Source organism: Protomyctophum parallelum (genome assembly GCF_964188405.1).
Source record: "Protomyctophum parallelum genome assembly, chromosome: 15".
Taxonomy (NCBI): Eukaryota; Metazoa; Chordata; class Actinopteri; order Myctophiformes; family Myctophidae; genus Protomyctophum; species Protomyctophum parallelum.
In genome coordinates, this window is record NC_139710.1 from 26979412 (window position 1) to 27006263 (window position 26852).

At 42.5% G+C, this 26852-nt stretch overlaps 1 protein-coding gene across 1 annotated transcript in view; it reads right to left on the reverse strand.

Annotated features, from left to right (window-relative positions):
- The window catches only part of LOC310872544 (GDNF family receptor alpha-2-like), a 197188-nt gene that overhangs the window by 127527 nt on the left and 42809 nt on the right, over positions 1-26852 (reverse strand). The window contains exon 3 of the mRNA XM_083784508.1: positions 18926-19012. Within this exon, the coding sequence (XP_083640634.1) occupies positions 18926-19012 (87 nt within the window). The remainder of the gene's footprint in view (positions 1-18925; positions 19013-26852) is intronic.

Below are 26852 nucleotides of genomic sequence, written 5' to 3' on the forward strand. Positions count from 1 at the left end.
TTTGGGCGAGAACCCCTTTTGGTGTTAGCACTATGTTATGCTTTAGCTATTGCAAAATAGTAGATCTGCTATTTTTGTGTTTTGGTAGACCATAAACGTCCACCAAAAACACACAGAAGTATACAGTGAGAAGCCAGTGTTTCTGCAGGTAAACACCCCCACACTACTCCATGATGGGTAAAATGATCTGTATTCATTGGTTTGTCATGTAAACAACAGGGCAAAGTTATATACTGTGCCTTTAAGTGATCATTCGTGCGCGCGTGTGTGTGTGTGTGTGTGTGTGTGTGTGTGTGTGTGTGTGTGTGTGTGTGTGTGTGTGTGTGATATTTGAGCCAATTCCAAATGAAAATGATGGCCTGCACACTGCAACAGTGTGCGTGGGCGGGCGGGCTACGCGTATACGAGCATATACGTGCTCGGAATCGGATGTCAAGTTGGGCACGACTCCAAAACGCTGAAACTTTCGCCCCAAAGCCCGCCAGCAGGTGTATTCTGATCATGTCAGCACAAGAATGGCTAATTGTGCACGCCGAAAATGAAGTGCAGTAATGAGCATGTGCCATGGCCATATTCAGTGGATTATTCACAGTATTGTTTAATTCACCCTGGTTAGAGAAACGCTGACTGCTGCGAAGCTCATTCTAACGCACGCACGCCCATTACTGATCCACAGAGACACAAGGCAAGGACTGGACTCATTTGAAATTGTAAACCGACTATAAATCTCATATACATGCACTGTTGCGGATAAATAAACAACATTGTGTAAGTGCGCACGGGAGACAAATTGCACATACACATACGCATGAATTCATGCACATCCACAGTTTCTTGAGTTGAACACAACGGCCTACATGGGTATACTTGATGACCATTTGTAGAGGGTCGGATGGTGAAAATTAGGGATGGGACGATAATTGTTTTTATCGCTTACCTAAACGCTCACAATAATCATATCTCGCAGTGATTTCAATTCATCGTGACATTGTCCTTCATAGACTGGACCTGAACTGGCTCTGTAGGCAGTGGTGGCAAAATAACTCACATTTAAGTATCAATACTGGAATAAAAATATGCTCTGTTACAAGAAAAAGTCCAGAATTCAAAATATACTTCAAATGTATAAAAATCTTTTGAAAAAAAGCAGATCTTACAAGCTCACAATGTGCATTGTGAGCTTGTAGATCTGCTATTTTTAAATGAAGTGAAGTGGTTAGTAACTATAGTAACTAAAGTTTTCAAACCCTTAGTGGAGTAAACGTACAATATTTGGATCCGAGACGTATAGTGAAGTAGAACTTAGAAGTACTGAAAATTGGCGATACTCAAGTAAAGTACAAATATATTACAGTGACACTATTACTAAAGTGGTGTATTCCAATTGGGCCATTTGACGTAAAGGCTTTCAGCTTTCTATTCAGAAAGAAACCAAAAATACACAGGGAAGACACATTTGACTACCCAGGGAGAGTAATGTTAACAGCATAGACAGTTAGACACATACTGTACATAACAGAAGAAGTACAGTATGACACTCCGTCTTTTATCTACGGTACTTAAGTAAATGTACGGTAGGCTACTCAGTTACTTTCCATGCACCACTGTAATAAAAAAAAGCATGATTAGAAAGGTGGGAAATAGTAAATGTACGAGGTATTTAAAAGTGGTATTGCGGTAGCTGAGGGGATGCATGGTTGTTGGTTTTAAAGAGATAAAGACAAAACATAACAGGGCTCTGATGGCTGCAGTCTAAATCCACCTGCTATAAAACATTTTGACCTGAGATCAGATTCTAAAAATGTCTTCTACATCCTGACAGTTTTCTGAAAAAGCTGTGTTTCTATGTCAGTCGTTCGTCGATTTAAAAAAAATAGCAGACCCACAAGCTCGTATGAGCTTGTAGATCTGCTATTTTTTTTTTGCTTAAAGCATAACGTAATGTTATCACCAAAAGGGGTTCCCGCCCCCAAAATGGGATAAATCATTTCCAGAAGCCAAAATTCTCGCAGCTTTCTGGAAGATTTTGTGTTGGTTGCAGACAGACCTCTTTCATGTCCGATAATAAAACAGATTCTTTTGACAACGCTGTTATTTAAGATGCTTCTATCTTTTACTGTGAGGCTGTGAAACCGTATAGTGCAGATAAAAGAGAGAGAGAGAGAGAGAGAGAGAGAGAGAGAGAGAGAGAGAGAGAGAGAGAGAGAGAGAGAGAGAGAGAGAGCGAGAGAGAGAGAGAAGCTCAGAAGACTCTCGATAAAAGATTCATAGAAACGACAAAAGGATGACAGGCCTTGACAGAAAGAGAATGTCGGCTGTCCCCTCCGAAAGTAGACCAATCACAGCCCGTGATTGCTACGTGCTATACGTGATTGCCTCCGGGGGGGCGCCATGACAGCCTGAATTGACCGTTGAAGTGACAGTGAAAGTGAAACTCCAGAGTTTGAAAACTGGCAGGCCCAAACCAAACGAACCATTACTTGCCTGTAACTCTTGAGATTTACAGGTACTGTACAGCAACAATGTGTAAATAGTTAAATATGTCAGTGCCCAGACCATCGTCAGCAGCACTACTTCCATGTTTTTCATGTTGACTTTACAGTTTTTCCTCCATAGTTAAAAAGACTAAAGCTCATTCACTGAACCGCATGTTCAGTGGTCTAAGCACATTTGTTGAATCAATCGCTGTTTTGTCCAAAACCATCCGTGTTCACATAGTTAGACACAATTTGCATATCTCATCTATACTCTTTTGACAAAACTCTGAACTCATTCTCACTCAACTAAACACACTTCACACTGTGATGCACTGATGCTGTAAAATGGTAAACATGGCTGTGGTACCTGGCAGAGCAAGTCAATACCGGGCCGGGCGGGTAGCACGATCAGGCCCCTGAACCTAGCCAGCAGCTGTTGGGCAGCTGTTGTTGTTGATGATGGGTTTTTAGCCAGTGTGAGACTTAAACAATGAACTATACTCACCTAATGCCGGGGAGGTTCCGGCATACTACATTGTTTAAGTCAAAGATGCATGGTTTTCATATCGTAGATATGAACTTTGGCTAAAAGCTTGTGTTTAATCCACCACTTCTTGTGTACTAATCTACTACTGACTACAGTGCTTGCCAGCATCATACTAACTGTCATGGCAGTTGCCTACAACCGTACGGACTTCCTCTTCAAAATAAAAGCAACTTGTAATGATTAGTCAACACTATAGTTTCATTTCTGAAGTCTACTTACAGGACGTAGATAGACATTTTGTAGCACCCTGAGATAATGCTTTGAATGGGCTGCCTGGCTTGCCAAGTTCGACCAAGTAACTTAGGTCTGTGACTGTGTAGCGCTGTGTGTGAGCATGATCACCTGACAGCTGGAAGGCCGGGGCCCCTGGAGTCCCGGGGCCCCTGGAGTCCCGGGGGCGGGGAGCTGCCGCAACCTCCAACCCCCGCTGAACAAAGTACTTTGTTACATATTTGTCACAGCATGCATGTTCTCCTGCGGGCTGGGACGGCACCTGTCAGCAGAGATCTACTCAGACATAATGCTATTGTTCCTCCCTGGGAGACGGGTCAATACAGACCGGAGTATTGGGCGGCAGGAGTAGGACGAAGGCCCTATGTCAGGGTTCCCCAATAAATTTTCCTCAAGGAATTCTTCCGCGGGCCACAAGGGGGCGCTCCGCGGGCCGCAGATGGCTCAGGGGCGCTAATTGGGGAACCCTGCCCTATGTCCTCCCGGTGGGGGCAGGTGGGGGCAGGAGTAGGACGAAGGCCCTATGTCCTCCCGGTGGGGGCTCCTCACTGGAAGTTGAGTCAGTAGGATACGACAGCAGTGACAACACAGAAGTGTGTGTGGGGCATCGAGGTATCAATTGGCATAACGACTAAATGCTACATTAGCTACTTTTGGACAGCAGTTTGCGGACTCTAATCACGTAGACAGGGAGATGCCGATACCACTTCCATGTTAATGCAAATGGCCTTACTCAACACATGAAGACACGCACTCATTAACACCCTACGCAGGGTGTTAATAAGTCTCTCTCTCTCTCTCTCTCTCTCTCTCTCTCTCTCTCTCTCTCTCTCGACACGTCTCGTGTCGTTCTATAGGGCACTGCGTTGTTTAATTTTAAACAATCTTTATTTTATCGGGAACTGTGCATGGCCACTGAGATTCAAAATATTATATTATTTGTCCAGCTTATATCTAGCCAAGAATGGAAGCTGGGGTTACAAATCAAAACACATACACAATCCTTGTTGTTAAGTTTCATATTATGAAATTATGAACATACACGCGCGCACACACACACACACACACACACACACACACACACACACACACACACACACACACACACACACACACACACACACACACACACACACACACACACACACACACACACACACACACACAGGCAGTGCATGTGTGCGTGCGTGTGAACACTGTTGGCCCGTAGACTAGGCCTACTTGTAATTTAACTACAGTCATACTTGAATGTGTATGCTTTTGGATTAGATGTCTTTATTATCCACAAGGGAAATTAGTTTAGCTCAGGTCAATGCACTGTAATATAGGCTATACCTGTAGTATTAGATTTGTATTAGGAGTATCCTATATCTTCATCTAAAATACATTTCCCTATTCAGTATTTTAGCCGTGACGTGAGCGCCCCCCTCCAGAGATACTTCCGGGTCCTACTTTTGTGTCACTTTTGTGTCCCCATAGAGTTATACTGTGACGCTCCGTCGGACTAAATCTGAGATGAAAATAACCACACAAGTCTCATTTTACCGCTTTACTCGCAACAACAAAGCTGCTGCTCTCCCAAATCTGGCTGTGACAGGCCGTCTGCCCCACACGGAACATCTCGGCATTGTATTTCATTGTGTCAACTAAATCCTCATTAATTGCAAACTAGATTCAACATACTCAATCCTGCACACATTCTAAACATGCCCCCAATGGACTGTTATAACCTTCAAAAATAATGATAATAATAGTCTTTATTGTCTCCACATCATATATTTTCTTTGTCATGGACACTTTAACTTTAATAATTCTACTTGAGTTGGAAGCATTAAGACCCATTTTAACCCTCAATGGCTTTCTGAAAAATAACATCATTGTAAAAAGATTCACGCATTTAGATATTCTATTTAGAATGAGATGTGGACGGGAGCTGGTGCCACTTGGACCCGGACGTAACGTAGCACTACAAAATGACGTCGGACTTAATTACAGAATTAAGGTATATGTCTGAAATGTGATAAACCTACTGCATTAGACTCAGATTTTGGATTAATGTTGTCCCTATAGTACAGATTAATTTTGTATAATGTATACGGTTGAAACCTCATCCAGTTTCATGCAGGAATTGGTTTGGTTGGAGTTTTTTTGTTGTTGAGGGGGGCGGGGGCATATACCTCCAACCTAAAACCGTGCTCCCCTGTGCTCGATTAAGGTTAAGCACCCTTGAAATGGGGTTCGTATACTTTTAGCTCCACTAGCAGCTGCATGGGATCTATACGCAGGGCAATGTCGATCCATCTGTCCGTCTCTGTCCAGCACTTTGGTCTCCATCCCCTGACAATGAACCCTTAATGAGACCTCGCCTCTGGTGCCAACCTTACGGTTAAAGGTTTCCCGTGCACACACAAGCTTATCTCAAATTATATATGAGCGATAACCTGCTGAAGAACACATTCATGGATCCCGCGGGTTAGACCGTTTTGAGTATAGCAGCCCCTGCATGACCCCCCCCCATAACTGACAGCTTTGCACAGAAGACTCTCGTAATCTAACACGCTATAGGCAAATTACAGGATGACCGCCAATGCTGCGTTCACACTAGGCCGCTCCTAAGCTATACATCAGGCTACCATTCACTTCCCAGCGATATGAAGATACAAAGTTGCGACACCAGACGTTTGTATCTACAAAGCTATACCATCTGAGTCGAGCCGGCTTCGACAACTGCAGCTACACAACGACAAAGTGTTTCCACCATTTCCACCCACATTCCTTCTTAACACAATTCCAGCTAATAAGGAAGAAGGGTACAGGTTGAACAGGGGGGGGGCTGGGGAGTGGGGGTACTCATTATTTTTGTCAGCTGGTTCCATGTTCTTTATATCATCTCTTTATATTTCCCTCGCTTGTCGCCGGCCGTGCAGTTAACGCCATGTTGACGGTGAGACTTCAACAGTGACATGTCGCTCGCTTGGTGTTTTGTAGCTGAAAGGATCACCTGCTGATCAAGGAGCTGTGGGATTATATGCCGATCCTTGCAATGTTTATTTCATCAGGCCTGTTTGCAGCTGCAAAAAAAAGAAGCCCGCCATTTCTGTGATCCTATACTACTGGCATTGCGAGCACGCACGCACGCACGGCAGGCACGCACGCACACACACACACACACACACACACACACACACACACACACACACACTCACACGCACACACATTTCGATTTCTTTATTTGGATCCAGAAATTACAATTAATTTTACAAGGAAAAAATATAACGGGGTTGACAGTTCATGTTCACTTAAGGATACACATGGCACCTCCTTCTCCACACAGACAAACTGCCTATAACAGACGAAACAGAACAGTATTTGGCAAGTTGTTTGGCTTTGCTTTTTGTCATGCCAGCTATTCTTAGGCCACTCATGGTCAGTTTATGCACATGGCCCAGGCTTCCGAATATCAGTATGGCAAATCTACAGCGATACCCCAAGTTTGTTATACTTCCAAGTAATGGTTGGTACTTAGAATATTTATCTTGGAATGCCTGGTACATGTACAAATCAAAGACACAGCCCACCTCCAGAATCAGGACCTCCTTGTGTCTGGTGTCAACAAAGACAACATCAGGTGTATTCGGGATGTTAGCAAAGATGTTAGCAAAGACATCCATGGTAATGCACCCACATATTTGTCCGAAATGCTCCCTGGGTACGTGCCTGGAAGAGCTCTTAGATCCTCGGGAACTGCTCTCTTAGAGGTTCCTAAGACTAGACCTAAGACTAAAAGGCATGGAGAAGCAGCCTTTAGCCATTATGGTCCTGTAATGTGGAACAGCCTGCCAGTTAACCTGCGGCTCTCTGAATCCACGGACATTTTTAAAAGAAACCTTAAGACATACCTTTTTAACATTGCGTTTAATTAGCTCATATCATTATCCTTGTTTATGTTTATCTAAAATGTTTTTCTTAAATGTTTTCTTTATTTTTCTTCTTTGTTTTCCATCTCCTTTAATGTTTTTATATTTGTAAACTGTGAAGCACATTGAGTTGCACTTGCTGTATGAAATGTGCTATACAAATAAAGTTTTGATTGATTGATTGATCGCATGCACAGCTAAACCAATCTGGTAACACTCTTGAATGTTTATACATTGCTGCACTAGATGGCACATACTTTTGAACTGCATCAGACACTAGGTCAACAATCCGGTCGTGGCGAGCACACACACACACGCACGCACGCACGCACGCACGCACGCACGCACGCACGCACGCACGCACGCACGCACGCATGCACGCACACACACACACACACACACACACACACACACACAGACACACACACACACACACACACACACAGTCACACACACACACACCATTTCATCCATGAAAAAGTGCATGCTAGGCAGTGAGAGCCTTTCCTGAATCCACACAGGCTTCATTCATTCTTCAGGGTATTCTGCAGCCTCACAACATACTGTACAGACACGATGATGCCAAGTGCTCAGAAAAATCAAACCTGATGCGAAATATTTCATGATTTTTCGGAAGGCATTGCTCTACCGCAGCCTGTGAACAGTCCCAGGATTGATGAAGAACTGTACATGCAGAAAACACGTGATCACAACATTTTCCAGCTGGCTTAGGATAATACTGAAAGATTAATAAAAATCCACTTTTCTCAACTTTCTGGTGGTTTGGGGCGAAAACAACCCAAACAAGCTGGCCATAACTATATGAAATGGTTTATCACGGAGCCCCCCGACTCCGCGAGACTCTGCTGCGACTTTCAGATTGATCACGGGTGGATCGCTGTGAAGAATAATATTCCATAATTTTTCGAAGGCGAGTGAAAACGCGCTGAATCGCGGGCAACTTAACTCTGCCAGTGAATGAGTTAATTGCAATATAAACTAGAACTGCAGCTCCGAGTCGACCGCTACGGACTCTCAAATCTCAGCCTTTCTGTAAAACATTGAAATTAAATACTAAAGTTGGGTTATAACTGGCTGTCAATGGTGACGTAATTACGATATGTTTCAATATTGGTTGGGTAACAGTTAACGTATGTAATGTATATATACATGTATGTAAGCTGTAAGTTGAAAGTACTATACTGCGGTCGGCTGGCTTTTTTACGTGCGTACGTATGCTTGGTAGGTATATATACCTATATATACTGTCGATGGTGACGTAATTAAGATCTGTTTCAATGTCAGTTTATGACTGGCTGTCGATGGTGACGTAATTAGGATGTTTCAGTGCCGGGTGAATTAAAAGGTAATGTCTGTATGTATACATGTATGTAATCTGAAACCTATCTTTATTACGTCACCATCAAAAGCCAGTTATAACCCGGCATTGATACATATCTTAATTACGTCACCATCAATACCTATACCAACCAGCACGACCACAAGAGGTTCCCTCCGATCACCAATCTCTTTTACTCTAAATATTAATGTGTTAATATCTTGTCAGTGCTCGTGGCAGACACTCCTTGAAAAGCAGCAAGAGCAGCATGTCCTTGCTGTCGGGCAGAAACCTTTTACTGTATCTCCATATCTGAAAAATTTACACTGTTTTGCGAATTACTGCCCTACTTCCGTCACACACATTGTCACACAAAAGTAGCACAATTTGATACACAAGGTAAACTGGCTAAGTTCTATCTCTCTTTTCTGTCTCTCTCTCTCTCTCTCTCTCTCTCTCTCTCTCTCTCTCTCTCTCTCTCTCTCTCTCTCTCTCTCTCTCTCTCTCTCTCTCTCTCCCCCCCCTCTTAATCTCTCTGTCTCTCCCTCTTTGTGGTGATGTGTGACAGCCATTGATTGTATAATGGGCAGGTGCTAATAATGACAATGCCTGTTGTGGTTTTAATATCTGCTGGCGCTGGTGGAATCTCTGGAACAGGATGCAAAATGGTTTGCTACTCCATCCATTGATTGACAAGCATGTACACACACACACACACACACACACACAGGCCGCCAGACCGTATGCAAACACACACAAAACATATTCTACTACACTTGTGGGGACATTTGGCCCTCACAACTATAATAAATACAAGCACACGCACGCACGCATGCACGCACGCATGAACGCACGCACGGGCGCACGCGAGAGAGAGACCTCAGTTGCTCAGGTATGTAATAGTAATTGTTATGAGGGGCCAACGTGAAAAATGTCTAACATGCTGAGCACGACTGTAGCACCAGTGCTCCCCTGTTCCCCCGGCCTTAGAAATAGCTTTCTGCACTTAATTGGATGGTGGGCTGCGCTGAGAGGAGAGGTGAGAGGCTTAGAGCAGGGAGTTAGAAGGTCTAACTAACGCACATCAAACTCTACTCCTATGGGGGACCTCCGCCATGCAGTTAAGACCCAGGGATGGAAAGTAACTGAGTACATATCGTTGCTTGTTGGGCAGAAACCTCGTATCTCCATATAGTTTTATTTTATTTAACTTTTTGTGTTTTTTTTCTCTCGTAAAAGAGCGCCCCTACGATCGTGCTCCAGTGTCACGCGAAAGCAGCCAAAGTAGCAGATCCTCTTCACGCCGCGAGTCGAGCTTGCAGATCTATTACATTCAATGCTGAAAAGTAACGGTTTTCGGACATGAGGTTTCCACCCGACAGAGGCGATTTAATCGCTATAACTGTAACTTCCTCGGTGCGCGCAGTTAGAACGTCTAGCTGAAACACATATCAAACTCTACTCCTGAGGGGGACCCCTGTGTGTTTACATAACAAAGCAATATGTTTTTTTTACCCATCATTTCCCTCTATAGCAGCCGTCATTAACCACAGGAAGACCAAAAACGTCCCTGTCTTTTCCTAATATGTTTTATCTAATTCAATACAATGCGTTTAAAACCCAGGGAATTCGAAATAGTCTCCGCCATCGCTTCCAGTCGTCCCGGGTCTCCAAACAGCCAGCGGCATTGAGGGGGCAGGAACTGAGCGCTCAAGTGCTAATCAAGCAGACTGAGACAAGTGGTTGTTTTAAATAGATTGTTTTTATCAAGAGAGAGAGAGTAAATATCATCAATTTTAGGTACTGCATTTATGCAAGATGACTGTTAACAAGGTATCCGAAAATAACCTGTGACATGTCATCTTTCATTCGTATGCATCAATTATTTTTGTTTATGTTTGTTCATGCCTTGTCTACTCGACTTCTTCATAGATTCCAGTGCATTCCGTCAACTTCCAGTCCAGGGCTTTGTCACACTTCGGCTCCCCATCTATGCTCCCCACAGCCGCCAGGGGCCGCCATTAGACTGGCCCCAAGAACTCTGTCGTAATTCAATGGCTCTGTATATCTGGCCAGTACAATGTTAATGTGGGATGTCCTTGTAGTCGGTGCTCGTGTGTTGGTTCCCACAGCACCAACTCGCTGGCAGGCAGTTCTTGACGTCTTCGACAGTGTCCCGCTTGTCTCATTCTCCTGGCTGCTGTCATTCCCCTGGCTGCTATTTTATAAAAAATAAAAAAAAGTTCACCCTTGGTATACCGTCAGATTCTGGTTGGTAACATGTCCACTCTCGCTGATGTTAAGTACGGCACGCAACGGACTGATGTCGCGCCCGTCTAGAGGCAGGGTGTTACGCAGGGTGTCCAGCGGTTTGATGTGTTGATTTGATTTATTCCACTCGCTGCATTGCTATTATTTGAAAACTTTAGTCAGAGGTTAATTTGTAGATTTAGATCATTATTTACGACACAACCCTAATTAAAACCCACACACGCCGTTTATCCGGCCGCCTTTGTCCGCCTTCTTCTACCAAACCACACCGTTTGCCACATCTTGCCTGTCCAGGCATAACGCACTACTTTGCATCCTATCCATGCAACTGTCATAATTACTGTACAGTTTGTGCATTTGCATGAAAAACCATGTTATTGCGCAACGTTTCACAGTTATGCAAATTACATCACATTTTAGGCCACACCCCGTTCCACTGCTCTCGCGCGCACACACAAACACACACACACACACATACAGAACACTGGCCACCTGGATGGCGTGGCTCGGCGCTACAGTGAGACCGGCCGAAGGCCGGTCGAATTCTAGAATGCAGCAATATTTTACATTTGGCTTCTTGTAAAATAGACAGTCTAGAAGCTCACAACTGGTCACAATGCGACGCACTGTGAACTTGTACTTAGATCTGCTATTTTCGAAAGATTTCGAAAAGGTTTGAGGATGAATTCTTTTACTCAAGTACAATTTTTAATACAGGACTTTTTACTTGTGACAGACAGTATTTCTACATTGTGGTTATTGTTGCTACTTGTATACTTGTACTTGGGCAAGCAGTGGGAAGAATTAATTGGCGTGACGACTAAATTTGTGAGGAAAATGGGTGCAAAAATAATTGGCAATGTAGAAGTATTTCAAAATGGAAAATGTTGGAGGTGCGACAAGCTGCTGTTTTCAGCAGCTTGTCGCACATCCAACATTTTCCACAAGGCAATTACATAATTTTGTTCTTTTTGACCTGTCGAAGCTGACAAAATGTTTTGTTTTGTCAGAAGGAGGGGATGACATGGCACCGCATGGCACGATTATTGTGGCCAAAATAATTCTGATTAAAATAAGTTTTAAATAGCTTTTTATTCTGATAGTACTCATTGCTATCGAGTGTTTGTTCAGTAACAGGAGTGTCTCTCCAGATCTTTATTAAACAGAAATTTTATTTTCAGGCCACCAATTTTATCCAATCAGGATATAGAACTCAGACAGCATACAGATTACACGAATTAAAGTGAAATTGGAAGTGATGACACAAAGAAATGAGTAGACACAATTGGAACTGGAACACTCTCCTGATTGGATGATATTGTGTCACCCAGCTGAGTGTCAGTCTCAGAATATAGTGCTTTGACCTTTTTTTCACCTGTGTGTGTGTGTGTGTGTGTGTGTGTGTGTGTGTGTGTGTGTGTGTGTGTGTGTGTGTGTGTGTGTGTGTGTGTGTGTGTGTGCGCATGCGTGCGTGCGTACGTACGTGCGTGCGTGCGTGCGTTGTGCTGTATAGCCTTATTCATTTACACATCTCTGCTCCTCTTATTCTCAATGAATAGTTAATGTTATTGGCTAAGGCAATGTTGCAACGTCCATATCAGGACACTCTCTCTTGATGGTAACTGTTGTAATATAATAATAATAAATAATCACAATATTACTCGATTTGCTCGTGTGATATTACTTAATTGCGGTCAACGATACATTTATATTTCCCTGGCTGCGGGGTAATATAGCGCTCATCTGGGGGCTTAAAGAGAATGTCCTTGTGGGCAAGCTGTGGTAGACGGGCCCTATAGCATGCTATGCAGCCAGCCCACCATCCTTCACTAGAGTGTGGCACAATATTGATCGGAGTAGAGCGTAGTAGTGAGGCCTATTGACTCGTGTGCATAAACTCTGCCTCGGAGCAAGGCACAACAGCAAACCGCCGCTGTCGGGCAGAAACCTTGTATACATTTACAAGGAATAGGAGAATAACCTGTGTTCCAAATATGGGACACTCTTTGCAAATCATTCAAAAATAGTACAAAATAGCTACAGTATAGCCGATCTACAAAGGATACAAGCCTAGTTACAATGGATACAAGCCTAGTTACAACAAGGGATACAAGCCTAATGTAGTTACAAGGGATACAAGCCTAGTTACAATGGATACAAGCCTAGTTACAACAAGGGATACAAGCCTACTGTAGTTACAAGGGATACAAGCCTAGTTACAATGGATACAAGCCTAGTTACAACAAGGGATACAAGCCTAATGTAGTTACAAGGGATACAAGCCTAGTTACAATGGATACAAGCCTAGTTACAACAAGGGATACAAGCCTACTGTAGTTACAAGGGATACAAGCCTAGCTACAGGGGATACAAGCCTACTGTAGTTACAAGGGATACAAGCCTAGCAAGGGATACAAGCATACTGCAGTTACAAGGGATACAAGCCTATAGCTACAGGGGATACAAGCCTACTGTAGTTACAAGGGATACAAGCCTATAGCTACAGGGGATACAAGCCTAGCTACAGGGGATCCTGTAGGTTCACACTCTATAACATATGACGAATTAGACCGTTCCTCACCCAGGAATCAGTCCAGCTCCTAATCCAGTCTTGTCAAAACTTGACTATTGTAACTCCCTCCTTACTGGCCTACCGGCATGTGCACTTAAGCCTCTCCAACTGATCCAAAATGCCGCAGCTCGCTTGGTCTTCAACCAGCCAACATTCTCACATGTCTCCCCCTGATCCGCTCCCTGCACTGGCTCCCGGTCGCTGCCCGCACAGAATACAAAACTCTGATACTGGCATTCAAAGCAACCAAAGGTATGGCTCCCCCATATCTTGCAAGCATGATTGAACCCTACAAACCCTCCCGCTCACTCAGATCAGCCAACGCAGGAAAGCTGGAAGTAGGCCTACCCTCACTAAAAACGCCGGGACAAAGCTCCACACGTCCCAAAATCTTCTCCCTTCTGATATGTTCTAGTTTCATGAGAAATGCATTTTATATATGTGATGTATTCCCATGCCTTTTTGTTCTTGCTTAATGTAAATCGCTCTGGATTAAGAGCGTCTGCTAAATGCCTAAAATGTAAATTGTAAGGGACACAGCCTAGTTACAGTACGAGGGATACAAGCCTAGCTACCAGGGATACAAGGGCTACTGATTCGTGCGGAAACTCATCCTTGGGCGGAAACATTACAAATAAAAGAACCATTGTGTTCCACTGGGTCCAATAATGTTATTATTATGAGTTAGTCTGACTGACATCCCGTTAGTTCGACTACGTGGCCGGTTAAGAATTTGCGTGCAGTTAGGGTTATCGTTGGGGTTTGGTGAGAGGGGTAGTATGGGGCTCTATGGTCGGAAAATTGGGTAGTCGGACAAATGCTACGCAACCGTTATTATTTAGTCACAAGTACTTACAGCCTTACACACCTCGTTCATCAAGTGAAAAATAGCCGATCAGCAAATTTCGCTACATTAGTGGGACACTCTTGTATGACAAAATAGGGCATTAATTGAGAGAGAGAGAGAGAGAGAGAGAGAGAGAGAGAGAGAGAGAGAGAGAGAGAGAGAGAGAGAGAGAGAGAGAGAACATAAAACATTGAAATATGGAGATACAAAGTTTTTTTTTTTTTAAGAAATAACTTGGGTTGTTACCTCTGGGTAAACACGTAACAACATCCACACTGAGTATACATTTTTGAGTATGTATTGATTTTCTTCCCCTTTCCTTTGCCATATAGTTCCACCTCTTATCTCTCCCTTAAAGACCGTACACACTTCAAATATATACTGAAGATTATTTTTCAATTTTCCATCTTTGGTCTTCTTGCGGAATATACGTCATACCCTCCTGTCCTCATCAACCGTGGCAGAATATGCAGTCTCTCAGTCTCTCAGCCAGGGAAGTAACTATAAGAAAGTACTGTACATGAAGGTAAGGCAGTGGTTTTCAAAAACCACTGCCTTGTCAAGGACCTACCCCCAAATGTATATTGTAAGCGAGACAAGACAACAGTAGGGGTGGTCACCTCACCGTTGTTTTAAATTGTGTTAAGAAGAATAATTTATTTTCTTAGGTATATATTTATAAAACGTTTTGCTTAATTTTTTTTGTTCGACTACAATTATTTGACAGGTTTAGTTACAAGTATACTTTTCAGATTGTGATTCAATATTACAAAACAACCAATTAATTAAGGCCTGTTTTACTGGAATTGGCTGTTCGAAAATATCATTGTAGATATACAAGTCAGGGAGCTTTTAGACATTTTTTACAGCACTTTTGAAAAAAAAACTACTTTTACTCTTGGTATGGTTTTAAGTATATTTTGATGCCAATACTTTTACTTTTACAGGTCAAATATTGAATACAGGGGTAGTAGAATAATTATGTCTACATTGTGGTATTTTCTGTAGGCTACTTTAAATCTGAGTACTTCTTCCGCCATCGTTTGATTATGATTACTTCTAACTGTGGTTTGGCAATCGAAGTGAGAGGTATTCGCCACAGAACAAGTGTGTAATTATTTATCTGTTTTCTCCGCGGTTTTATGCCCAGCACCACAATCAATTAATCTGTCCTCAGAAATGATGAATAACGAGGAACGCTCTGGGGGGTGGGGGGGGGGGGGGGGGGGTAAATAGATTTCGGAGAACAAATCCGATATTTCACCTCAGAGAGAAGAGAGGAAGCAACTGCAAAAGCAAAGATGGATACAGTAATGAGTCCCCTGTTACGTAGGGGCGGCCTTAGCAATCTGGAGGCCCGTTTCAAGACCAAATATGAGGCCTCCATAGGCTACCTATGACATAATTATTCTGTTGATACAGGCGTATTGATACAAATAGTTTTGACTGTTCAATATCGTGCGCAGCCATTATACTCTCGACAATTACAGTACACAGCAACAACACCTCTCCTCATCCTGTCACAATAAAGTGTCTCCCCTTTACCTCAATGGCGCACATTTTAGGGGAGAGAGTGGGAGAGAGTAAGGCAGTGAGTGAGAGAGAGAGCGGGGGCAGGGGTTGACTGACACCTGACGGTTAGTCGGAGCTTGGAGGGCCCCCTGAGGGTGGAGGCCCGTTTCAATTGAAACTGGTGAAACATAGCAAAGGCCTCCTATGTGTGTATAGCTATTGTATATCCTGACATGCTCATTCTATTACCACTGTATTATATGCTGCACTTGGACAACAGCACATGGCTGCATCTGCGATTGTTCAAAATGCTATTTTAGAGCAAAACCATCAAAATTGTCATCTCTGTCAGTCCTCATGTTACTTTTCAGGATTCAATTAAAAAAATAGCAAAACGTAGCTAATCTTACAAGCTCCAGAATAGAAGTAAAGGAGGTAGAGGTTTCTGCCCGACAGCAACGATATCGGCCAACATTTGACTTTTTTTGACGCCATCGGGATCGACAGTTGTGCAGCCGATGTGCAACAATTTTGGTCACTTCACATGGTGTTGTCGCTAGCTTGGGCCGGTATTTTCATCATAGGCGACAAGTCTTCCAGAGATTTTTGTTTTATTGATTAAAATGGCATTTGCCCTTTTTGAGAAAATGTCGATACTTTGAAGTAGACTCCAGAAGTTCTTTTAAAGTGGCGCTTTTAAAGCCTTTAAATCAGAAGAGGCATGCCGTTTGTAAATAATATCCTCAAAAAACTAAACAGTAACCGAAGGCCTGTGCCTTTATTTTATACATATATATATATTTTCTCAGACGTTCCCACCACTCCCATTCACCAATATCAAAGAAGTGTATTTTCAAAAAACAAAAACAGACCCAGTGATACACGGTTGACTTGGAACGCTAAGGGGATTATCCCATTCTGACCTGAGATCAGATTCTAAAAATGTCTTCTCCATCCTGATAGTTTTCCATTCTGACCTGAGATCAGATTCTATAAAAGCTATCTTTCTATGTCCGTCGTCGATGATTTAAAAAAAATAGCAGACCTACAAGCTCGGAGCTTGTAGATCTGCTATTTTTCAATAGCTAAAGCATAACATAATGCTAACACCAAAAGGGGTTCCCGCCCAACATGGATTATGCAGAAAGCGTGGATATCTCCAGTCCCTCCCAGATATAAAACCAAGCCAGATACATCAAGCCAAACCGCAAGAAACAGGACAACTCGCTGTCTTCCGTGTGTAAATTGCTCTTGGCAAAAGAGGGAAGAAAAATAATACAAAAAAGAGAAAAGAAACAAGGTGAGGGGGAGGGTGGAATATCCACAGGCGATTTATGTCGGTACAGGATGAAAGGGAAACGATTGCATTTTCAAGTGACTGTACCCCGCCTGTAGCGCTATGGCAACAGACAGGATCCATTGCTGGGTCGGCTCTCACCTATTTTCGACGGCCCAGCTGCAGCCTCTTTCCTCATTGCATTAGCCATATCGCCGTCTTTCCGTCTTATCATCAGTTGTGGACACGCGGTAACAAAGTGCATTTCCTTGAGTCCTGCAGTACTTAAAGGACGACTTCACCTCTATAATAATGCTCATGATAAAAAAGATAGGTTGAAAATGGGTGAAGAATATTTTAGTTTTTTTTTTTAATGTTTTTTGTTGTGTTATTGTGTGTGAATGGGTGAATGTAACGCAGTAAAGTGCTTTGGATAAAGGTGCTCTATGAATGTAAGAATTGACCATGAGTGTCATCTACTCTATACTTGTATTGGGCATATGTACATTGTCCACAATCCCATTTACAAGTCAAGGACCCCCACATTAATGAGTATGGCCACGGACCCTATCTGCCCATCTGACAATAATTTGTCCTAGGGACGTTCAATGTTCAATGTTCAACACATCTGCAAATTTCAGCTGATGTACAGTTCGAGTCGTATAAACTCCTTTTGCTGGGGACCCCCTGGAACCCCCCCAGGGACCCCCTGGAACCCCCCCAGGGACCCCCGGGCCCCACTCTGGCCCGTATAGCACTGACAATCTGACATTGGACAGGATCCATCGCTGGGTCCATTCCCACCTATCTTCTTTTCACGGCCAGCCGTCCCCTATACTCTCCCCACCGCATTAGCCATTGTAGCTGCGTCTTATGATAAGCCCTGCATTGATTAGCAATGCCCTTACGGTAATAAGCAGTAAATTAAACAGTGAGCCGTAGTTGCCCCTTGCTGAGAGCTCGGCTGTTTAATTAGTAAGCCAAATAGGAAATCAAACTGAAAGCAAAATCAATACACGGGAAATATATGTTGGCTAGGTATAGGGGGGGGGGGAGAGAATACACAATGAAATCTGCAGTGTTAATTCAACTCAGAAGGAGTGTACCAAATGTAATCGAGTGGACCCGCGAGAGGGTCGATTTGAACTCCTCCGAGTCCAATTAACGCGGAGGATTCTTTTGTATAGATGCTATACTTCAAACGGCTGTGGCAGTGCCGGTCTCTCTCTAAAAGCACCAGCACCGGCCCCAGTTAAATAAGTTGTCTTCAACAGGCTCTTTGAACGCATTTATGAATCCCAGGAGAGTCGCTCTGTCTCTGACCCCTGTCGGAGCGGCGTGAAAAACATGTTGTTTTTTGTGCGCTATATACATCTGTATTCCACTCACATGACGAAGTACTGGGGGCACATTATAGATCAAAGTAACGGTGGATATACAAAGTGCTCAACTCCCGGCACTTGCCTCAAGGTATAAGATACTCCTGGGTCAAATATGACTCAACTACAAGCAAACGTTGCTCTGTCAGATTTGTACTTGTGCTAAACTTATTGATTTCTCAAACTTCTTCATGTCAACTCAAGGACCCCCAAAATGATGTATTTGGGGTGCACACAGACCCAACATCTCCAAAAATATTGTGTGCAAGGGATATTATTCAAAGATCTGCACAAATGTTCACACTTTTTCCACAAATGACAGATCTACAAGCTCCTTGCACGGTGTGACTATATACTTTCAAATAGTAGGCCCTATATTTGAAATGCATGGGGCTCAAGTGGTTAATGCATAATATACCTTCCTAGAATGTAGTCAAATGTACAATATTTGTCATAGTCATATAGTCATAGGTGTTACACAAATACAAATTACTCAAGTAAAGTACAGAATACTACATCAAGACAGGGGTTGGGGTTGGGGGGGGGGGGGTTGTTACCTGATATGATGGAGGCCAGGCGGAAGGCGTCTGGATGACGCACCGGAGCCACAGGTTCATACGGAGAGGTCTCGTAGAATTCTCCACCTGCGGAAACAGTATAGAAGACACACACGTCTGTAACACTGACATATGTTGGGCGGACAACCTGAACGCAGCCGTTAATAATTCATAATGTGCTTTCTTCCCCTTTCTAGAAATGTAGTGGAGTCAAATGTAACGATATTGGTCTTTGAAATGCAGTACAGTCAAGGTATCCAAAAATAACAGTACGGAATCCTCCATTGTAAACGTAAAAGTTATATAAACTTCAGTCAAAAGTCTCTCTCTCTCACTCTCAGTCCCACATGCGGTATGTTTATTTTATTATTGAATTATGTCTAACAAGTGGAAAAGTATAGTTAAAAATAGTGGGATTTAACCCAAACCCATTAAGGACGGGAACCCCTTTTTGTAACCATTATATACCTTTCAGGACGGTTGTTACTGTATACCGTATATACAGTAACAACATGCATGTTTTTGTCATTTTTCAATAAATAGTTTTCAGAAAACTTAGATCAGCATTTAGAAGGCATTATTAGAATGGGCCTCAGTCCTAAATGGGCTTCTAAATCAGTAGTTCTAACCCTTTTGTGTCAAGCCGCCCCATTAAAAAAAAAGAACTTTTGATTACATGACAAAAAAAAGAAGCTATGATTACTAAACAACCGTAGACTACAGTACATATATTGACAATTTCGTCAACATATAAAAACTACACTAAAATGTTACTCATAAACACAATCTTTTGGGCCGAACAAATACTAAGAAATAAAGGGCACCTTTTTTGTTGTTTTTATTCTTTCTAATTGTTTGTTTGGCGCAAAAAAATATGTTTATTGTAATGATTTGTCACCATCCGAGTTGGCTTTGTTCGAGGCTTTAAATAAATACTTTTTGAAACATCTATGAGAAAAAGGGGCGGGACTGCGACGCTCTATAGGATGGTTATAAATGTAGTAGACAGATGTCATGTATATGTGCAAATGTGCAATGACAGAAATACATGGTACTTAAGTACAATTTTGAGGTACAGTACAGGTACAGTAGGCTAATACAGTATGTCCATTCTATACTAAATCTCAGAGGCAAATCTTTTTATTCAACTAACAAGTAACTACAATTTCAGTTTCTAATTAGATACTTTGCCGATTTAGATTATTAATGCAAAACATGCATTAACAAATTAAATCCTATAGGTATTAGCCTATTTGAGAAAAAAATAGGTATTGCTACTTTTATTCATGTAAAAAAACATTCCACTTCTTCCATGCATGTACAGTACAGTGACTGGCTCTCCCGAAACCAGCTGTCAAAGATATGTTTATTTGGGAGCTCTTCCTCTGAAATTCTCTCTATTTTCTTCTTCTTTTTTTCATCTTCTATTTATAAGTCCATAATTAGCTATTGGAATACACTCCTGGCTCATGTTAAGAGCAGCAGTTCCCGGAGAAGCTTCACAGCCAAAGTGTTAAAATATGGCTTGAGGCAAAACAAACATCTCATCACTAATAATGTGTCTGGATCACGTTTGCTTGTACAGCTTAATGCACATTGTCAATGCATTACACCTTATGCATATGCCCTCTACACTTTGATATCCCCCAGTGTCTACTGCATATTATAGTATAGTATATATATGTATAGTATACCTGCTGTATAATATTAGTAGTATTACTGTGGACTTTGCAGATTGGAGCCCATATGTATTCATTGTATCCTGCCAAGTAACTGCAGATGGAAATTTGCAGAAGAAAAATCTGGTATAACACTGCAGTCATATAGTAATATTCTACTGTATATGTTCCCTTACTGATGAATAAATAACTAAGCCTTCCCCTTGGCCGCAGGTCTTCGCCAGAATGGGTGGCATACCCTGGGCTGTGCCAGTTCTGCACCACAAATCTGAAGCCAACCAAATGTATCCAATTTACAGGTAAGCAGTATTGGAATATTTGATTTGATTTATTTAACACAACCTAAAAACAAAACAATACACAATGAAACACTGAATATAAAAGGGAAAGTGCCAGGAGGAGGCAAGAAGACCAAAGGGCTTATGCAAAGCCTATTTATACCTATGTAATACACAATCAAAAATATAAATAGAATATATATCTAGCATGATTACAGTATAACAAAACTACAACATGATTGAAATACTTGATTATCTATGACATGATTACTGATAATGATTTGCCAACATAGTTGACATATAAGGTTTTACATTATGTCAAATATTATTGGCACATGATTCCCAAAGGCCTAATGTGTACTTAATTGTGGTGCAACAAACATTTGTAGCATGTTGGCTGAAAACTCTAGTCCGATGGAAATGGGTGGGGCTGGGGCACATTATGGTTAGTTGCGGCATGAAGGAATCCAGGGGGAAACATCTTTATTGTACGTCCTAGTTAAATAGGCCCAACATGTGGGGTGGCCTTACCACCATGAAAAAAAGTAAGTAGCCTTGCCGAGCCATGAGGCCCATAGACCAGGAGCCTATCTCCTGTTTCTGTAGTGTGAGGCAGCTTGATGTACAAGTACAGCCCCTGGAGTCGGACATGACGCTAGTATGTCGCAGGGACTACCCCCAATACAACCCTTGATGCTGAGTGACAAGCAGGGAGGCACTGGGTCCCATTTTTACAGTCTTTGGTATGACCCCGACCTCCCAGTCACAGGGCGGACACTAACCACAAGGCCACTGAGCTGGTACCACCATGAGGATGATTTGAAACATTTTGGGAAGAGATTCTAACATTTATGTATCACTGTGATCGGTCCAACGGTGTCTGCCATGTATACTGTACTCATGTATTATTCCCGTACACGTAAATGTATTACTAAAGGTACACTGGTTCTCAACCAGTGAGGGGACCACCAAGGGTCTAAATGGACTCTTACGGGTCTGTGACTCTGAGGCCCCTTTTCCACCAAAATAACTTTGGTTCTAGAACTGGTTCCGTTCCCTTTCTTTCTTTCTCTCTTTCTCTCTCTCTTTCTTTCTTTCTTTCTTTCTTTCTTTCTTTCTTTCTTTCTTTCTTTCTTTCTTTCTTTCTTTCTTTCTTTCTTTCTTTCTTCTTCCAACCTGAATAGTGACACACCCACTTTGGTTCCCACTTCATCGCGAGAAGAAGACTTTTTTGGTTCCAGTTCCAAACCGACTTTTAGAGATCTGAACCAATTAATTTGGTTCAAAACTATAGGCGTGAAAAAACTGTGGAACCAGTTCAACCCCAGTGGAAAAGGGGCCTGAGAGTGTACTGTACACAAATGGAGTTATATAGGCCAAAAACTGGCCTATATAACTATCTATATATAACTATTCCAGTCATACACTCCCAGAGTAAAATTCACATGATTCCAGAGTCAAATTCACACTGATGATTCCAGAGTCAAATTCGCCCTGATGATTCCAGAGTCAAATTCACACTGATGATTCCAGAGTCAAATTCACACTGATGATTCCAGAGTCAAATTCACACTGATGATTCCAGAGTCAAATTCACACTGATGATTCCAGAGTCAAATTCGCCCTGATGATTCCAGAGTCAAATTCACACTGTCATATGATTCCAGAGTCAAATTCACACTGATGATTCCAGAGTCAAATTCACACTGATGATTCCAGAGTCAAATTCGCCCTGATTATTCCAGAGTCAAATTCACACTGACGATTCCAGAGTCAAATTCACCCTGATGATTCCAGAGTCAAATTCACCCTGATGATTCCAGAGTCAAATTCACACTGATGATTTTACAAGTGTAGTTCGGCGGCCCCATGAGATAAACATGTATATCATTGGGGGGGGGGGGGGGGGGGGGTATCAAACCGGGGCTCCTTGGCATTTAAGAAAAGGTCGAGAATCACAGATGTATTATAGATGTAGCTACAGTAGCTTCAAAGTTTGGAACACATGTTCAAAAGGTAATCATAATGACTTCCTCCACGCTCAGCGTTAGCTCTATCCCTTGGAGGATTGCTTGGCCTTTACAGGCTCTACAAGTTTGAGTAACGCGGAGATAATGAATAGATTTCCACGAGGAGGAGGCCAGCAGGAATGCTAATAAATGTGATCATCATATCATCACATCACGAGTTGCTTTTGGATGCGCAGCGTGTCCAACTTTTTAAATTACTAATTAACTTTTGGATACACGGAACACTCCCAGGCCAAGTTCCTCCCCAAAATGGCCTCCGTTCAAGGCCACAAATATATCTCAGTCAGAAAAGTATGTATACTGTATATCATCTTCCGACTGTGTGTGCAACCCAGCCAGTATAACAGGCCATGTGTCGTTGCTGTTGGACGGAAACCTCATATCTCCACATTTCAACTTCTATGTATTGGTAAGTTAATGCCCTATACTTCTCCAGACAAGAGTGCTGCACAAAAGTAGTGAAGATAGCAGATCTACAAGCCCACGATGCATTGCATGGCAATTATTATGACATTGTAGACATGCTATTTTCACTTCCTGTGTGATCTTTGCTCCATTTTCTGAAATGTAGGCCTATGGGTTTTTGACGTGTGAGGTTTCCACGCGACAGTGACAATATGTACATTATCGTCGATGACAGGCAGAAACCTTGTATCTCCAGGTTTCAGCTTATTTCGTATGTTTACAAGACCCCATTTCGTTGAAACACGAGTCGTGAAAATTGCTGTGATACACAAGCTTGTGGGCTATTTTGGAACAGGTTCGAAAGTAACAGTGTACATGTCCGTGGGTAACTAAGCTTGTGACAAAATGATACATTGGTGTAACACTTATATAAGTATTTTATTTTATTTTATTTTATTTTATTTTATTTTATTTTATTTTATTTTATTTTATTTTATTTTATTTTATTTTATTACTATTTTTTCTATATGAGGTTTCTAGCCGACAGCAACCTAGGCTGTCGCTATGTATATGTTACATAGAGTACAGTACACTATTACATTATTACATTATGACATTATGACATTATGACATAATTAACATAACGTTGCCTCTCCCCGTTCCGCAGTGTCTGATCAACAGCTGCCCACCGCTGAAAGGCTCCGGCAGAGAGCGGTCCAGCGAGGAGCTCATTTAGCTAAATGCAAAACAGCCTGTTCATCCTGGTCACTAATTTCCTCTTGGAGAGACCATTTGCTTCCTGGCAGTGAAAGTGCTGTAATTTTATAGAGCAATGTGTGTGTGTGAATGGGTGTATGTGTGTATGTGTGTATATATTTTGTATGTGTGTATTTGTGTGTGCGCGCATGTGTGCAGATACTTCACTTGTCAGGGCCAAATGTCCCCACAAGTATACCGGTAGTAGAATTTGAGAAACAGACATTGTAAGGGCAATTTTCTTGGATCTCGCATGTTTTATAATTTATTTGGGGGAGTTGGTGCAATTAGGAAAACGATTCAGGTTAGGCTTGCTAACGTCACGTGTGTGTGTGTGTGTGTGTGTGTGTGTGTGTGTGTGTGTGTGTGTGTGTGTGTGTGTGTGTGTGTGGTTGTGTCCAGGACACAGAAGCAAAATACAACACATCCACATCACTAGACTAAACACTGAATTGCAACAGCCGGCTTGGTTGTAAAAAATAAATAAAGGGGGGGGGGGGGGGGGAGTAGGAAGATTTTCAAATTAGCACTCAACTGAGTGCGTCTTTCCCATGTGTCTGCTCTGCTTCTCTGCAGGCCCCTAATCCCACATTTAAAATTCATAGGCATTCGGTTGTGATTGAGACCAAGCCTCCGGTGTGTAATAGCTTTGCATTCTGATCCGGGGAAAAAAACACACACACACACACACACACACACACACACACACACACACACACAAGCACAGCCTGCCAAGACAACATGGTGGGACGGGGCAGACCTGGAGCGGAGCTGGAGCACCAAACGGAAATCCCCAAAAAATCCTTCAGCTTAGACACACTATGTGCAGTGCTCCGCTGGACAACCAATCAGTAGATCAAATCAATAGTTATACACCACAGCTATAGACCGTCGCAGTCCCGCCCCCTTTCAGAACGACGAGTGGCCTAGGAAATTATTCTCCATTCATTTTCAAAAAGTATTTATATAAAGACGGTTACGCCGCGGACAAAGCCAACTCGGATGGTCACAAATCATGACAACAAACACAATATTTTGTGCCAATCAAATAATTTGAAAGAAGAAAATAAAGGTTTTTCTTCTTACTAATTATTTGATCGGCCCAAAACATTGTAATTATTGTCATGATTTGTCACGATCCGAGTAGGCTTTGTCCGCGGCGTAACTGTCTTTAAATAAATACTTTTTGAAAAGCCTATGGAGAAAATGAATGGAGAATCATTTCCTGGGCCACTCGTCGTTCTGAAAGGGGACTGCGACGCTCTATATAGGACTCCCCTAACTCCTGCAGTGCTCATTATGCTAGGGTGGGATGGCTCAGGGTAGAGTACAACAACTTGCAATGGGCCTGGTCTTCAAGATAGTCAATGGTCCAGACCGTCCAGGGCCCATGTACTGTACAGTATGTACCTGATAACCTATTTCAAAAGAGTGAGTACACCAGAGGGAACTCCACTGATCTCTTTCCCCCCAGATTCAGCACAAACATGGGGGATGAGTTAATTCTACTGTTAAAGGACCACTTCACCACTTTTCAACCTATCTTCATATAATAGGTCCTCAATAATAATCATAAAAAAAATTCACGATTTGTTTCTACTCAGTCTGTTTCTCATAGGACGGCTGTGGGCAGTTTAGAAACCGTCTTCCAGTGACATCATCATTAGGCAGATTTTTTTTTTAAACAAGATTTATTTTACAAAAATATTTAGATTTTCATTATCGTGAGAACGATGGCTTCCATTTTCGCATTGCAACTTTTCAGGACTAGAAAGCCTGCAGTTTTTATTAGCTTGTATTCCCCATCGACGATGTCACTGGAAGACGGTTTCTGAACTGCCCACAGCCCTCCTATGAGACACAGACAGAGTAGAAAGAAATTGCACAATTGATTAGTGAGGACCTATTATAAGAAGATAGGTTGAAAAGTGGTGAAGTGGTCCTTTAACGCCCTACCACCAGCCATCAAAAAGTGAGACTTCCTGCTCCTTCAAACAGACAGTTCTGGTTTACCAGACTACACATTTTCCTAATGACTCTGAGTGACCTATAGAAACCTTTTTTGGAAATTAGATTGATGTGTTCTTTTCAGTTTCTCGTCTACTAAAACTCCCAATAATTTAGCAGAGGAAACCTGTGATCTCATTAACATTAATAATAATTTTACAAACATCTTTACAGTATTTTTAGTTTTTTTCCCCCACCAAATACAATAAAGTTAGACTTTGATACATTTACATCACTGAGGATACGTCCCAGGTTTCCTTTAGTTATAGTTATTCTATTTATAGTGACTCATAGGAATAGACTACGTGACAACCGTATAGTCTGGTGACGCCCGGAGAGACGGGTGACAGCCGGAATGTAGACGGCACCCGGGTCAGCAGTATGGGTTAGCGCCCCAGCCTGTGTCCTCTGTGAGGAGGAAGCCCAAAAACCCTCGTGAGGCCTTTAGGAGGGCCATTATAATCCACCACTCCTGAATGAAGTGCCTGGTGCTGGGAGTCTGGTGCAACGCTCAGGTCCTGGGCCTGGTGAGAGCAGGAGTGGACCTGGTGAGACGTAGGAGGGTCCCGGACACAGGAGTCAACCCACAGAGCCTATAGTCCCTCCATGCGCAAGATTGCTGATCCTCCCAGTTCCGGAGCAACGGATTGTGTGACCTTGGTCTTGCCCTAATGGAACTGATCGAGGGTAGCTACTGGGACGTAAGTTGGGACTTGATCACCCCGGCTGGGTCACCTGAGTGAGGGGTATGATGTTCGAGAGACCCGAAACC